The sequence below is a fragment of the Mesitornis unicolor genome, unplaced genomic scaffold (genome assembly GCF_000695765.1).
Source record: "Mesitornis unicolor isolate BGI_N332 unplaced genomic scaffold, ASM69576v1 scaffold8743, whole genome shotgun sequence".
Taxonomy (NCBI): Eukaryota; Metazoa; Chordata; class Aves; order Mesitornithiformes; family Mesitornithidae; genus Mesitornis; species Mesitornis unicolor.
In genome coordinates, this window is record NW_010172557.1 from 62,707 (window position 1) to 74,959 (window position 12,253).

The 12,253-nt window shown below is 49.5% G+C and overlaps 1 protein-coding gene across 2 annotated transcripts in view; it reads left to right on the forward strand.

Moving 5' to 3' along the window:
• RXRG (retinoid X receptor, gamma) overlaps positions 1–10,526 on the forward strand; it is a 22,341-nt gene extending 11,815 nt beyond the window's left edge. The window contains exons 3-10 of one of the 2 annotated variants that reach the window (XM_010180419.1): positions 2,326–2,470; positions 3,160–3,339; positions 6,166–6,326; positions 7,010–7,139; positions 7,745–7,877; positions 8,637–8,728; positions 8,966–9,071; positions 10,099–10,526. In XM_010180419.1, the coding sequence (XP_010178721.1) occupies positions 2,326–2,470; positions 3,160–3,339; positions 6,166–6,326; positions 7,010–7,139; positions 7,745–7,877; positions 8,637–8,728; positions 8,966–9,071; positions 10,099–10,246 (1,095 nt within the window). In that variant the 3' untranslated portion in view covers positions 10,247–10,526. The remainder of the gene's footprint in view (positions 1–2,325; positions 2,471–3,159; positions 3,340–6,165; positions 6,327–7,009; positions 7,140–7,744; positions 7,878–8,636; positions 8,729–8,965; positions 9,072–10,098) is intronic. The other variant, XM_010180421.1, reaches the window with a different exon arrangement.
• The last annotated feature ends 1,727 nt before the right edge of the window (positions 10,527–12,253 follow it).

Here is a 12,253-nt window from a genome sequence, read left to right on the forward strand (position 1 = left end):
CAAGGAGATGGTCCCTGAGCCCCCTTTGCCCCATGCCCCACTCCTACTCCATGGTCTGTCTGAAGCTCTTCCTAGGGCCTGCCACCAAGGCTGGGAGAGGATGGTGTGGGGAGGCCCCTGAAGAGTTCTGAGGGAGTATAGGTTGATTTGGTAGGTTTGGCTTAACTTTCACCAGCAACCTCAACTCCTGCATGGGTCTGGGCTGTCTGCAATGGGTGTGCTGACCATCCTTCCTCTCTTCATACCACCCAGCCATTCCCTGTTGATGTGACAGTGTTTGTGCCAGTGGCATCCAGGGCAGGTACTTTGTGGTGATGGAGCTGGTGGCAGCATTGGCTGCATGGAAGCCTCTCCTTTGGGGTTGAAGATGCTCTAGGAAGCAGCTTCCCTAATCCAGGCACCATGCCAAGTTCCCAGCTCTGAGGAGCAGGTTTCATTTGTGTTGCCACTAATGCAAGGAGACAGCTGGGCCTTGGGGATTCAGCAGGGAGGCCGCTAATGGATTTGGGTTCAAGCGGTTGTCCCAGATATCATACATGATTGCACTTAACCTGCAGGAGTCAAGCTCCTAAGACACTGATGGCTAAAACCGCCCTGTTTCTCCCTCCATGTACACCCTCTCTCCCTGTTATTGTCTCAAAGTGCAGCCAGAGAGAAAAAAAAAGGTGAGCTCGGAGTAATATTTTAAACCATAAAAAGTTCCTCCTGGCTCAGCATCTTTCCAAGAAGAAGTTTCCAGGGTATAAAAAGGTGTCTGGACACTTGTGTTGAGGAAGGGGTTGATTTCTCTCTTCCTCTGACCACGTTTGGATTCTGAAGCATTAGGATTTACAGCTGCCCACTGCCTGGGCCGGGTCTCTGCTGGGGACAGTGAGCCTCTGGGTAGTTTTTTCCTCTACACTTTTATTTTCCAATGCAGCAAAACAAACTGGCTCCTAATGTGGTAATTTTTGCTGGATTATTTGTATTTTCAATGTCATCAGACGGTTGAAACTTTGAAAATGAAGGAACAGGGGTGAGAGGAGTGGAAAACAGGTGTCATCTTCTTGTTTTTCTAATGACAGATCACAAAAAATGCCAATGAGATTTACCCTTCTTGTTCTTTGCTGAGATTCCCTGTGGAAAATATACTTTTTCATGGGGAAACAAGCAGGTTTTCTGAGCAAACGGATAACTTGCAATAACATGCTTGAAATCTAGTGGTTTAGATCTTATGGAGACTGTAAAAAAGGCTGTAGCTGGATTTTCATCCAAATCCTTGTTTTCAGTCCCTACTTTCTGACCTTTTGCTGGAAAGAAGAAATTCACTTGATAAATTGGGGCAACTATTAAAAACAAGCTCAACAATGAAGAAAGCATCCCCAGCCCTCAAAGCATGGCGACAAGAAAGATGATTTGATGGTGATTTTGGAGAGACATTGCTCTGCCCAGACAGCTTTTGACAAGACCTGCTCAACGGCCCTTAATCCTCGCTGCCCTGCCGACAACAGCTCGAAAGCAAATAGCAATAAAATGAAGCCCTGGGCAACATCAGGCTTTGGTCTCTAATCGATGTCAGTTTGTAACCTTTAACTTGCAGCAGCCATGAGCAGCTCCCAGGGATCTCAGCTGGGACTCTGGGCTGTTTGCCTGCATTTCACTGCAGCTGATTTTAGATGCTCAGCTTGCTCCTTTTTTTTTTCTTTTCTCCCCCCAGCTCCTACCCCCCAAATCTGCTCTGTTCTCCAGCCTGTGATAGTGTTTGGGAACCCAGGGAGTGAGCAAGACGTCCACATTTTCATGCATTTATGCGTATTTGTGTATCATGAGCGAGGGAACCTAACCCACTGAATTTTTTTTTTTAATGTCTTTACAGCTTTCTCACCCACAGTCATGCAGCAGTGCAGGTTTAATTGCAACAAATCGCCAGGCTTCAAAGCTCTTCCTTACTAAGCTGTTAGTGCTGGAGGTTGCAAGCAGCCAGTGAACAGCATCCTGTAATGAAGCAGGCAGGATCCCACCAGCCCTGTCGCTTTGGGGCTGTAACTGAGCAGCTGAGGGTTGCTGCCTGCCCTTTTCCAGCTCTGCTTAGCCCTGGCTTTGGTTTACAGCATCAGGGCAGAGTGAGAGGCAATATCTGCTACCAGGCATCTGCTTAAACCCCTCCAGCTGGATTCACCAGAGGATGTCTGTCTGCCCATGGCAGCCCCATGGAGTTGCTGGGGATAAGCTTGTGGGACGAGCCCAGCAGGGGCAGCAAGGGAGGGGTCAGCTCAATTTGGGGGTGATTTCATTGAGGTATGAGTCTCAACCCTCTAACCTGTCTTGTGGTTTCTGCTTCTGCAGCTGAACGTCCTGAACAATATCAGTAGCTCAGAGGACGTCAAGCCCTTGCCGGGTCTCCCAGGGATCGGGAACATGAATTATCCATCTACGAGCCCAGGATCCTTAGCCAAACACATCTGTGCCATCTGTGGGGACAGGTCCTCAGGTAGGAGGCTTTCTTGGGAAGGGCTTTGTGCAACGAAAACTCCCCTGATGTTGTGAAACAAGATTTGTGCAGGAGTGAACGCTGTGGAGGCTCACTGGGGCCATATTGGCATTACAGGATTTGTAGCGGGGTCTGGTTTACCCAAAGGCAGGCTGTCTGTTTTGCAGATGAGTTACACTGTGCCCAAAAGAAAGCAAAGCTAAAAGCCATGCTCTTCTCCTTTGTGTATAATGTCATTTTACATTTTGTCTCTGTTTATCAAAGGTAAGTACATGAAAACTGCTGTATTCTTACTTACCTGTGCTTTGTATTAGCTGAGTTTTAGCTGTGCCTGGGTTCTCTCTCCTACCCCAGAGACCTACATCCTGGCTGTGCCTTGCAGACCCCCTCCATGTCAGTGCACCTCATTTGCTACCTATGGTTTTTCTGCACTTGCACTGCAGCTAAGATGTTGCTCCACATCCTTCCCCTGGGATGCAGTCCCTCCTTGTCACAGGAAAGCAGCAGTCCTATAATTTGACTACTGATGGTCACTATTCCTGCTAAAAGCCCTTAAAGCCAAATCAGGCCTGCTAAGGTGATGCCTCACAGCCGTTTTTTTCACCTTTGGGGTTAGTTTGAGCTCCTCTGCGCTGGAGGAAAGGGCAGATGCTTGCTTGCCCACTGATGGCCTCCCCTTGCCTCCCCAGGGAAGCACTACGGGGTGTACAGCTGTGAGGGCTGCAAAGGCTTCTTTAAGAGGACAATCCGGAAGGACCTGATCTACACCTGCCGTGACAACAAGGACTGCCTCATAGACAAGCGCCAACGCAACCGCTGCCAGTACTGCCGCTATCAGAAGTGCCTCGCAATGGGGATGAAGAGGGAAGGTATGTGTGGGCTGGTGGAAGGAATGGGCTTATAGAAATTTTCCTCACGTTCATTAGGGTAAATCTGGCTCTTGGTGGTCCTCCAAGACTTGAGCATTCCAAAATCCCACACCAATAGCTTCAGGACACTTTTTACCTCATTTTGTAAAGGAAATGAGGCTGATGGGGAAGCTATTACACTCTATTTTTCTTCCCATCCCACCTAAATACACATATTGGTGACTATTGAACCTGTTAACCAATTTTAACCAAGTTTGCCTTTAGTTAGTGGCACTTAATGGCCTGGACCCCTTGGACCCCTGTAAACCTCTGCTGTGGACAGCACCCAGCAGTGGGGAGTCCTGCAGCCTGCTTGCCTCCTGTGTGAAGAGCAGCCTCCTTTTTGATTTTTCAGCTTGCTGACTTCATTTGTCACCATCTAATTCTTGCACTGGAAGATAAGGGTGAATGATTTACTTCTGTCTTTTGTTTTATAGTTCTCTGTAATGTCTAATCTCTGCCTCACCTTTGGAGGTGAGCTCTAGTACAGCTTGCATCCTCTGGTGTTTTAGTGCTGCATGGAGCAGTTCATGCAGCCTCTCTTGTACTCCACATGTGCTCATTGCAACCCTCAAAGGACTGTGTTTCTGGCCCAGGTTTCTCAAGTTGTTGATCTGGAGCAAGGATCTGACCTGAGGCAGTCGGACTGAGGGGGATTTTGCACTGACTCAACCTCAGCCACTTAGGGCAGCGGGGGACTGCGAAGTGCCAAGCTTGAATCAAAAACCTAACCCCAGGCACAGCTCTCCCTTCCAGCTGGGTGCAAAGTGGTTCAGAGGACAAGGGTGTCAAGGCAACTTCCCATTGCAGAGTGTGAAAACTGAAACCCCAGGATCTTGGTGGATTCTGTGGGGGTTTGGCTGCAATAATCTCAGGGGCTTTCTGCGAGCTGCAGGAACTGGGGACAGATTGCAGCTTGAACAAGAAATCCTGGATGAGGTTGCGGGCTGTGTGATGGGACCGGTATTTCTTTGGCATGCTCTTTCTTCCACTAAGATTTTTTATAACTTTAGAAACATTTCCCTGGCTTCTTCCTGTCCATTAGCCTAAAGAGGACAAATGCTTCCCCCAGCTGACTGGCACATATGCATATCCCGTGTTGCCCTCCCTCACTAGTGCCAGGCTGGATGCCCTACTGAGGCATCTCCTTGGGTGCTGCTAGTTCCCCAGCAGCTGGGCAGTGCTGGCAAGCACATCCTCCCAGCTGGGAGAAATGTGGGGAAGTGCTGAGCATTGCAAAGTGGTCATGAGTCTCAGTGCTGAGGAACCTCCCGTGGTTTGGCCCTTCCCCTGGCAGCACCCTAACACAAGCCAGGGTAAGGCAAGGCTGATGCAAGGGCTTATTTCATGCAAATAGCAAAGCTATAAAGTCAAATGGGAAAGAAATCTCTTGATCCAAGTATCTGACCTAAAAGCTTGTCACACCCTTCTTCCAGCAGCACTTACCCAATTGAGAAAATGGGGATCAAATTCTCCTCCAGGCTTGCTGGGAGCTGTGGGCTTGCTGAGCTGGTCCCTTCCTTGGTGTCCCCACAGGTCCCCACTCTTAAAGGACTTTTTATCCTAGACCTTGGTGGTTTTGCCACTCATCTGACTGTGACTGGCTGGTGCTTAGTTAATGGGGGGGGAAGCCATTAAGCTGTTGAATAGTGAAGCACCAATGTCTACATGGCAGAGGCCAGCTTTACAGCCAAGCTTCTCCTCAACTGAACCTTTCATTTCAGGTGTATAACTGCCTACAGCTCCATACAAGCTGTTCTTTGAGACCAGGCCAGCTGCCTACCTGTCCCTTTGGGGTTATAGGGCAGTTTGGGCACCTGGCCGTGCTCCTGCAGGGGAGCGATGCAAGCAGGACTGTAGCATGGCTGGTGGCCTAGAACCATAGAATAACTTAGGTTGGAAAACACCTTTAAGATCATCGAGTCCAACCGTTGACCTGGTGCTGCCAAGGTCTTGGAACATTTCTCCCCAGCAATGAGCTGAACTGATGACACCTGCTGGTCACCCGCTCTTTTTTTTTTTCCCTTTAGCAGGATTTCCTTATTTTCCTTTGGGATTTCTCAAACAAAACCAAGTTCTACTGAGCACAAGGCTTGGTATACCATGTACACACGTCCTACACTGACCTGTCCTCCACACACCCTTGGAGTTAATTGCTGAGATCTGGAGAGAATTTCAGTGACCCTGTTCCTCCAGCCAACAGATATTTTGGAAAACATACAGAGATGGGAGAAGAGAGTGAAGGCATTCTGAGGTGCCAGGAACTGCTTTCTAGTGCGAAGGGGTGGGAAGAGGGGTGGTGGAGGGAGAGGTGACACCAGGGCTAGACCAGGATGGGTAAGCCCGTGTGGATCCAGCTGTGGGTGAGGGACCATCCAGCCCTGCTGCTGGATGCTCTGGCCATGGTGGGACTGAAGCACCCAGTGAGCACAGCAAACCTCCGTGTCTGGGTGCTGGGTCCCTGCTGCCTCCTCTAGCATCTAGTGACAGCTGAGTCCAGGCTGCCATCTGGAGGCATCAACTCCTCTTTCCTTTAGTCCAGAGCTTCATACCTTGGAAATCACAACCTTTTGTTAAATTAGGAGGCCACTGGTCTACAGCAACCCCAAAGTTATTGGACTTTAGTGGGGGCAGCCATTTTAATGAATGTATGTCTGAAATGTCAATTTATTTTCTGTTCTTCCCCTCCTGAAGAGGTTTCTCATCCCTCCTCCCAGAGGAAAGGGGACCCGCCACGAGCAGGTAAGTGTTGTCCTGGATGTAAAGAGCCACTCTTCTGTCCTGCAGCTGTGCAGGAGGAGAGGCAGAGGAGCAGGGAGCGGAGCGAGAATGAAGCCGAGTCCACAAGCGGTGGCAGTGAGGACATGCCCGTGGAGAGGATCCTGGAAGCTGAGCTGGCAGTCGAACCCAAGACAGAGGCGTACAGTGACGTGAACACAGAGAGCTCGGTAAGGGACACGAGCATCACTTGCAGCTTGAGATGAGAGCCTTCAAAGTGCGATTTGAAGAAACAAACCCCATGTGAAGGTCTAGCATTTTGCAAGGGGTTTTTGCTTAGCGCTGCCTAAAATTTTTCTTTTGAAGCTACTCTGAGTGACAACTAGAAAACAGCCTATACACTATTTTTCTAGGTTCTTTTTTTTTTCCAGTTCCCTTTGGTTTCAGTGAGTAGATAGGGCAATAGCTGAATGCTGGAGAGTCTGAGCCCTGTGCTGGCTTCCACAGTTGCACAGCCCTGGACACTTCTTGTCTGCTCCAGTAACCAAGACTGTAATGGAGCTGGAAATAGCAGGTTTACTGCTGTGGTGCCCATTCAGAGGCTGCTTTGAGATGTACCCTGGGGAGCAGGGACTGCAGCCTGCCATGCAGGGCTGGTTTTGCGAAGAACAGCAAGCAAACAAGTCCAGCAGATTTGATAGGTTGTATTGGGGATAGTAGTAATAAATACCTTCTCTTCCAGACAGTGCAGAGCTGAGATTATTGGCAATTTGATAATTTTATTTATGGCTCTGAGTATTTTTAACTTTATCTGATGCTCTGTGCAGTGCAGACAGTGATTATCAAAGACTTTACATTAACAAATTCTTCTCTTGTCCTCTGCTCTTTTCCTTGTGATATTGCTCTTAATTAGACAAATGACCCTGTCACCAACATATGCCACGCAGCTGACAAGCAGCTCTTCACACTTGTTGAGTGGGCCAAACGAATCCCCCACTTCTCCGACCTGACGCTGGAAGACCAAGTCATTCTCCTCCGGGCAGGTAATGTTCCTCCACCTGTGGCCTCTGGGGCTATTCCTGGTGCCCCCATCCCTTCTCTGGGCCGTGTGCTGTGCCAGCCAGGCTGGATGGGGAATGAGAGATCCTGAGCTGATCCATCCCTGCTGTCACAGGGTGAGCAACCCATCCTGAGCCACGATGGCAGAGGCTGTGCATGGGATCTGCTGTTTGTTCCCCCTCCTCATGCAGACACGTAGGAGGGCCGGGGAGAGTGAATAAGTGTGTCTTGTTAATGCAGTTCCCATAAATGCAGAACTTGCCATGTGCAGGGCACATCAGTGTATAATGTGCAAAATTATGTGAAGGAGTTGCTGGTGCAAGGAAAATGCTTTTTTAGGAGGAAAACCCAGCATCTTTCCTCCCTCACTGTGTTTGGTTGTGGCACTTTGAGTTTCTTTCTGCACCTTCCTTGCTCATGCTCAGGGTTTGCCACCCCCTGTCGTGTGGGCAGGGGCGCAGTTTATACCTGGGCTCCTGTCTCTCCTGTGGGCTGAGTCTGAAGCCAGCAGGGAGAAACCAGCTCGACTGCTCCACGGGGGACTGGTTTTTTGCTGAACTTCTTGTGTCCCGCACACCTCCTCTTGCAGGCTGGAATGAACTGCTCATTGCTTCCTTCTCCCATCGCTCCGTGTCGGTGCAAGATGGCATCCTTCTGGCCACAGGCTTGCATGTGCACCGCAGCAGTGCTCACAGTGCTGGTGTGGGCTCCATCTTCGACAGGTACACGGACGGTTTCTGTCATCCCCTAGCAGTGGCGGATAGGCTGGCTCTGTCCCTTCTGCATGAGAAACATGTCCTTAGTGAGAACTAGAGCACACCCATAGTGATTTGGGGCAGAGCTAGCTTAGAATGAGGAGGGGACACTTAGCTGGCTTAAAAACCAAGAATGGGGTGAAAGAAACTTGGAAGGGGATTTGTAGGTGCAAAAGCAGATCCTTGGTTGGGTGTGCAGGGGGTGACATGCTTCTTTGCCTTCGAAGAATTTGCTGTAACTTGATCTAGAGCTAATACTGATCGGCAAGAGCTTTAGCTGGCAAAGCCTTAAACCCCAACTTGCTCATATAATGACAGCACACGTACTGACCATGCTCCCTGCCTGGCAGGACACTGTATTACCACTCTTCCACAGGTGGCACGTGTAAGGGCAGTGCCAATGTTTCGCACAGTGAAGTGTGAAGAAAAAAAACAAGTGGTTTTCCCCAAGTGAATGTGAATTGTTCTCTGAAGTCTTAACAGAGCACAGAGGGCATGAGTTGAGCAAAGTGAGCACAGGACCAAATTTGATGCTCAGGTCCGTGAATGCTGTGGATGCACATGTAGAAGAGCAGTGTGTGGTGTGGCTGTCCCTCAACACTGCCCCCTCCTGCAAGGGAGGGATTGGGGCTGTTCCCGATGCCTGTCCCAGAGGCTTTTCGTCCCCAAGCCTTGCTGCTCATACCTGTTTCTAATTGTCTGCCCACCCATGTTCCCCACATGCAGGGTTTTGACAGAGCTGGTGTCCAAAATGAAGGACATGCAGATGGATAAGTCAGAGCTGGGGTGCCTGCGAGCCATTGTCCTGTTTAACCCAGGTAAGTCGGAGGCCTGGGGCAGTCCGAGGTGACATGCACACCCTCTGGGCACATCACAGGCAGGAGGGCTGTGGCAGTGAGGATCAGAACTGTAGACAGATTTGTCCCAGACCTTGTGTGCATGTCTAAAGAGAGCCCAAGTCCTCTCCCACCCATGCACACAGTCAGTCTGCTGACAGTGGGGAAGGTCTTCTTTGCAGTGATTTCTTCCCTATCTGTATTCTCTCCCTCATCCAGACGCCAAGGGTTTGTCGAGCCCCTCAGAAGTGGAATCGCTGCGGGAGAAGGTCTATGCCACCCTGGAAGCCTACACAAAGCAGAAGTACCCCGAGCAGCCAGGGCGGTGAGTGTCCCCAAGCAAGGCAGATGCTTTAGGGCAGCACAATTCCCGCCTTGGAAAGAGAAGGCTGAGTCACAGAATTACAGAATCCCAGACCGTTAGGGATTGGAAGAGACCTCAAAAGCTCATCCAGTCCAATCCCCCTGCCGGAGCAGGAACACCCAGATGAGGTTACACAGGAAGGCGTCCAGGCGGGTTTTGAATGTCTGCAGAGAAGGAGACTCCACAACCTCTCTGGGCAGCCTGGTCCAGTGAAGTCAGGGGTGTCTGAGCCAGAGCAAAGCAAGGGCAGAACACCAGCAAAAACTGCCCCAGTAGCTCAGCGCCAGCAGGCTGGCCTGTCCTCTCGGTGCCCTGTTCCTGGACCAGAGCCTTCGGGGTGCTGGCGAGATGCAATTTTCTCGCTTTCCAGTCCAATCCTGCCCTCTACTGGCCCAGCTCTCGAAACGCCGGCAGCCGGGTCCGTCCCCATCGCTACCAGCCAAGCGATGCACCCACAGCACCTTCTGCTGGTTTTGGCTCTGGATGTGATCGCAGAGCACTGCAAGCGGGACATGGGGAGGGGGAGACAGGCTGCCTGCTGCACCCCCTTGCAGCTGCGCTTCGGAACAGGAGGCAGCGGCTGGCAGAGGCACTGCTGGGGGGTTGCGCACCCTCTCTGGAGGCGGAGGATTTTTGAAGGCTGTTTCAAGAAGGATATAAATGGCACCATGGAGGTGTAAGTCACTAGTTTAAGTCTTGAGAGAGAATCTGAATGTATTTGATGTATCTTCTTATTTTATTTCTGTCTTTCTTTTTTTTAAGTTTAAAAAATGCTAAATTCTGTTTTGAAAAGAGATGTATTCTCTCTACACATGTGGACAGAAACGCTTATTTTGAAAGCATAAGGGAATCTAAGACTGACAATTCCCTAAGGCATTTTTGGGGAGTATTTAGGCTCTGGTCTCCTAAGCCCCTGGCACAGGCTTGGAAACATGTGGCAGAGGATGTCCAGTGCCTCCTGCATCCCTCTGACTCTGCTCTCTTCCAGGTTTGCCAAACTCCTCCTGCGCCTGCCGGCGCTGCGGTCCATCGGGCTGAAGTGCCTGGAGCACCTCTTCTTCTTCAAGCTAATTGGGGACACCCCCATCGACACCTTCCTCATGGAGATGCTGGAGACACCCCTGCAAGTCACTTGAGGGTCTGGCTCCACTCTGGACAGACCCTGGGCCCCCCCATGCCCCTGCACAGCCTCCCACCCCTCTGCTCTGGGCCTACAAGAGCTCGAGAGATGTCCTTCACCCTCCACTCCTCCTCGGTGGGATTGTTGTGGTTTTGTACAGCTGTAAATCACCCCCTCTAACCCTCCCTGGCCTGGCCGTGGGGGTTCACAGATTCTCCGACCAGCTAACCATTCCCCTGCCCCCTGTACAGATAATTGCTTTAAATTATTTTTTCACTCTCAATAAAAGCCAACAAAACAAATAATATATGAGAGAGGCGCTGATTGGAGCTGGCAGAGCAGTGTCCGCTTTTGCTGCAGTCACAGGTCTTGCTTGGGGTGGGGCTGTGGGACCTTCCCAAGACCTTGAGCAGTGGAAATCAAGGCAGGAACATCACTTGGGATATTGCTGCTTGTGTTGATGGGCACAGTCCTGTGGCCAAGACAGATGTTGTTGCTTCTTGCTCCTGCTAAGGAAAGACCTGGAGAAACTTCCTGCTTTGAACAAAAACATTTCATTCTACCATCTTAAAACCAAACTCTTGGTCTCTTTGCATTGTTGAAGTAATTTTAAAAGTGTCTTTTTAATGTGCTTTTTCTTTTCAATGTGCTTTTTCTTTTCTGAGCTAGTCCAGCCACTGAGGGAAGAACAAAAGTGCTTCATTTTGTCCCAGGTGGAGTATTTTGGGGTGACCCAAACCTGGTGTGCCCATGGATGGTTTTCATTTTTCTGAAACTTTGTGGATCCTGTTCTCAGGCTTTTTTTTTTTCTTTTTTCCCCTTCCTATTTTTGCACTGGAAACAGATTTTTCAGCCTCAGATTTATAATCCATGAGTAAAATTTGCTGAGAGGGAAAGCACAAGACACTCTAACAAAACCTGCCTCAAAGGTCTGCCTGGCGTTTCCCCTGCTGAAATGGGCACTGCTGGAGCTTCCCATTACAACTGAGCTAACCAGAGTCAAACGAGTTAAAGACGTGAATTTGTTCAATAGATGGAGTTTATCCTGGTGGGAAAACGTCCTCCCAGGAACCCAGCAAAACTGTCTGTATTATTATTCATAAAACAGGTGTAGTGTTAAGTGATCTGCCCCTTCTGACCCTCTCAGCTGACAGTGCAGTGAGATGCAGCCGTGCTTCGTCTGTCCGTGTGACAGATTGCAATGCTGCCGCTCAGCGACTCGGGGAAGTTCGAAGGAAAGGAGGAGTGACAACAGGAAAGAAAGAAGGATAAAAATGAGACATTTTGTTAAAACTCCCACATGGGGACATGAGTCATTCTCCAGTGTTTCATTGTGAGAAGGAAAGAAGAGAATCAGAAGAGCAGGAAAAAGAAACAGAACTCCAAATATATGAAAACTCTAATACTTTTTTTTTTCTGGTGACATGGAAGAAAAAAAGTAAACAAAAAAACCTCAAACCCAGAAAATTTCAAAAGAGGTGAAAAGTATTGGCCAAGGGCCTATTTTTAATTGAAAAGGTAATTTTCCATTATAAAGGACGTGTTTTAAGACAGAAAATATCCAACCTGCTCGCTGTAAAACCTTTGCTAGTGTTTGAGACACTGCAAGTGGGCTGTGTTGGGATGGTACCCACAGCACACTGCTGGTTAGGCAAAGCAAGAGCTCCCTTTTAGCCTGGGCTGCTACAGGCTTTGCCCTCCAAGAGCTGTGGGCTTCTAAGAGCTGCTCCCCAACAAGCTGGGTTGGGTTTACTTTCAGATTATAAAGCCCTGGGTTTCTCTTGACCTTCCTGCTCTCAGGTTTGATGGTTTAAATCAAGGAGGTTGGTTGGCATTAGCAGGCTTAGCAAGAGAAGGGCTGCAGAAGCTGATGCCAGCATGTGGTATTAATGCTTTTTGTTAAGATATATAGAGGAAAAGCTGAGAGTCCTCATGCTTGCAGCAGACCTCTTCCTAAGATGGTGTGTCAGGGCTATTTTGGAGGCCTGCAGCACTCTGCAGTAACTTGGAGCGTGCTTTGGCT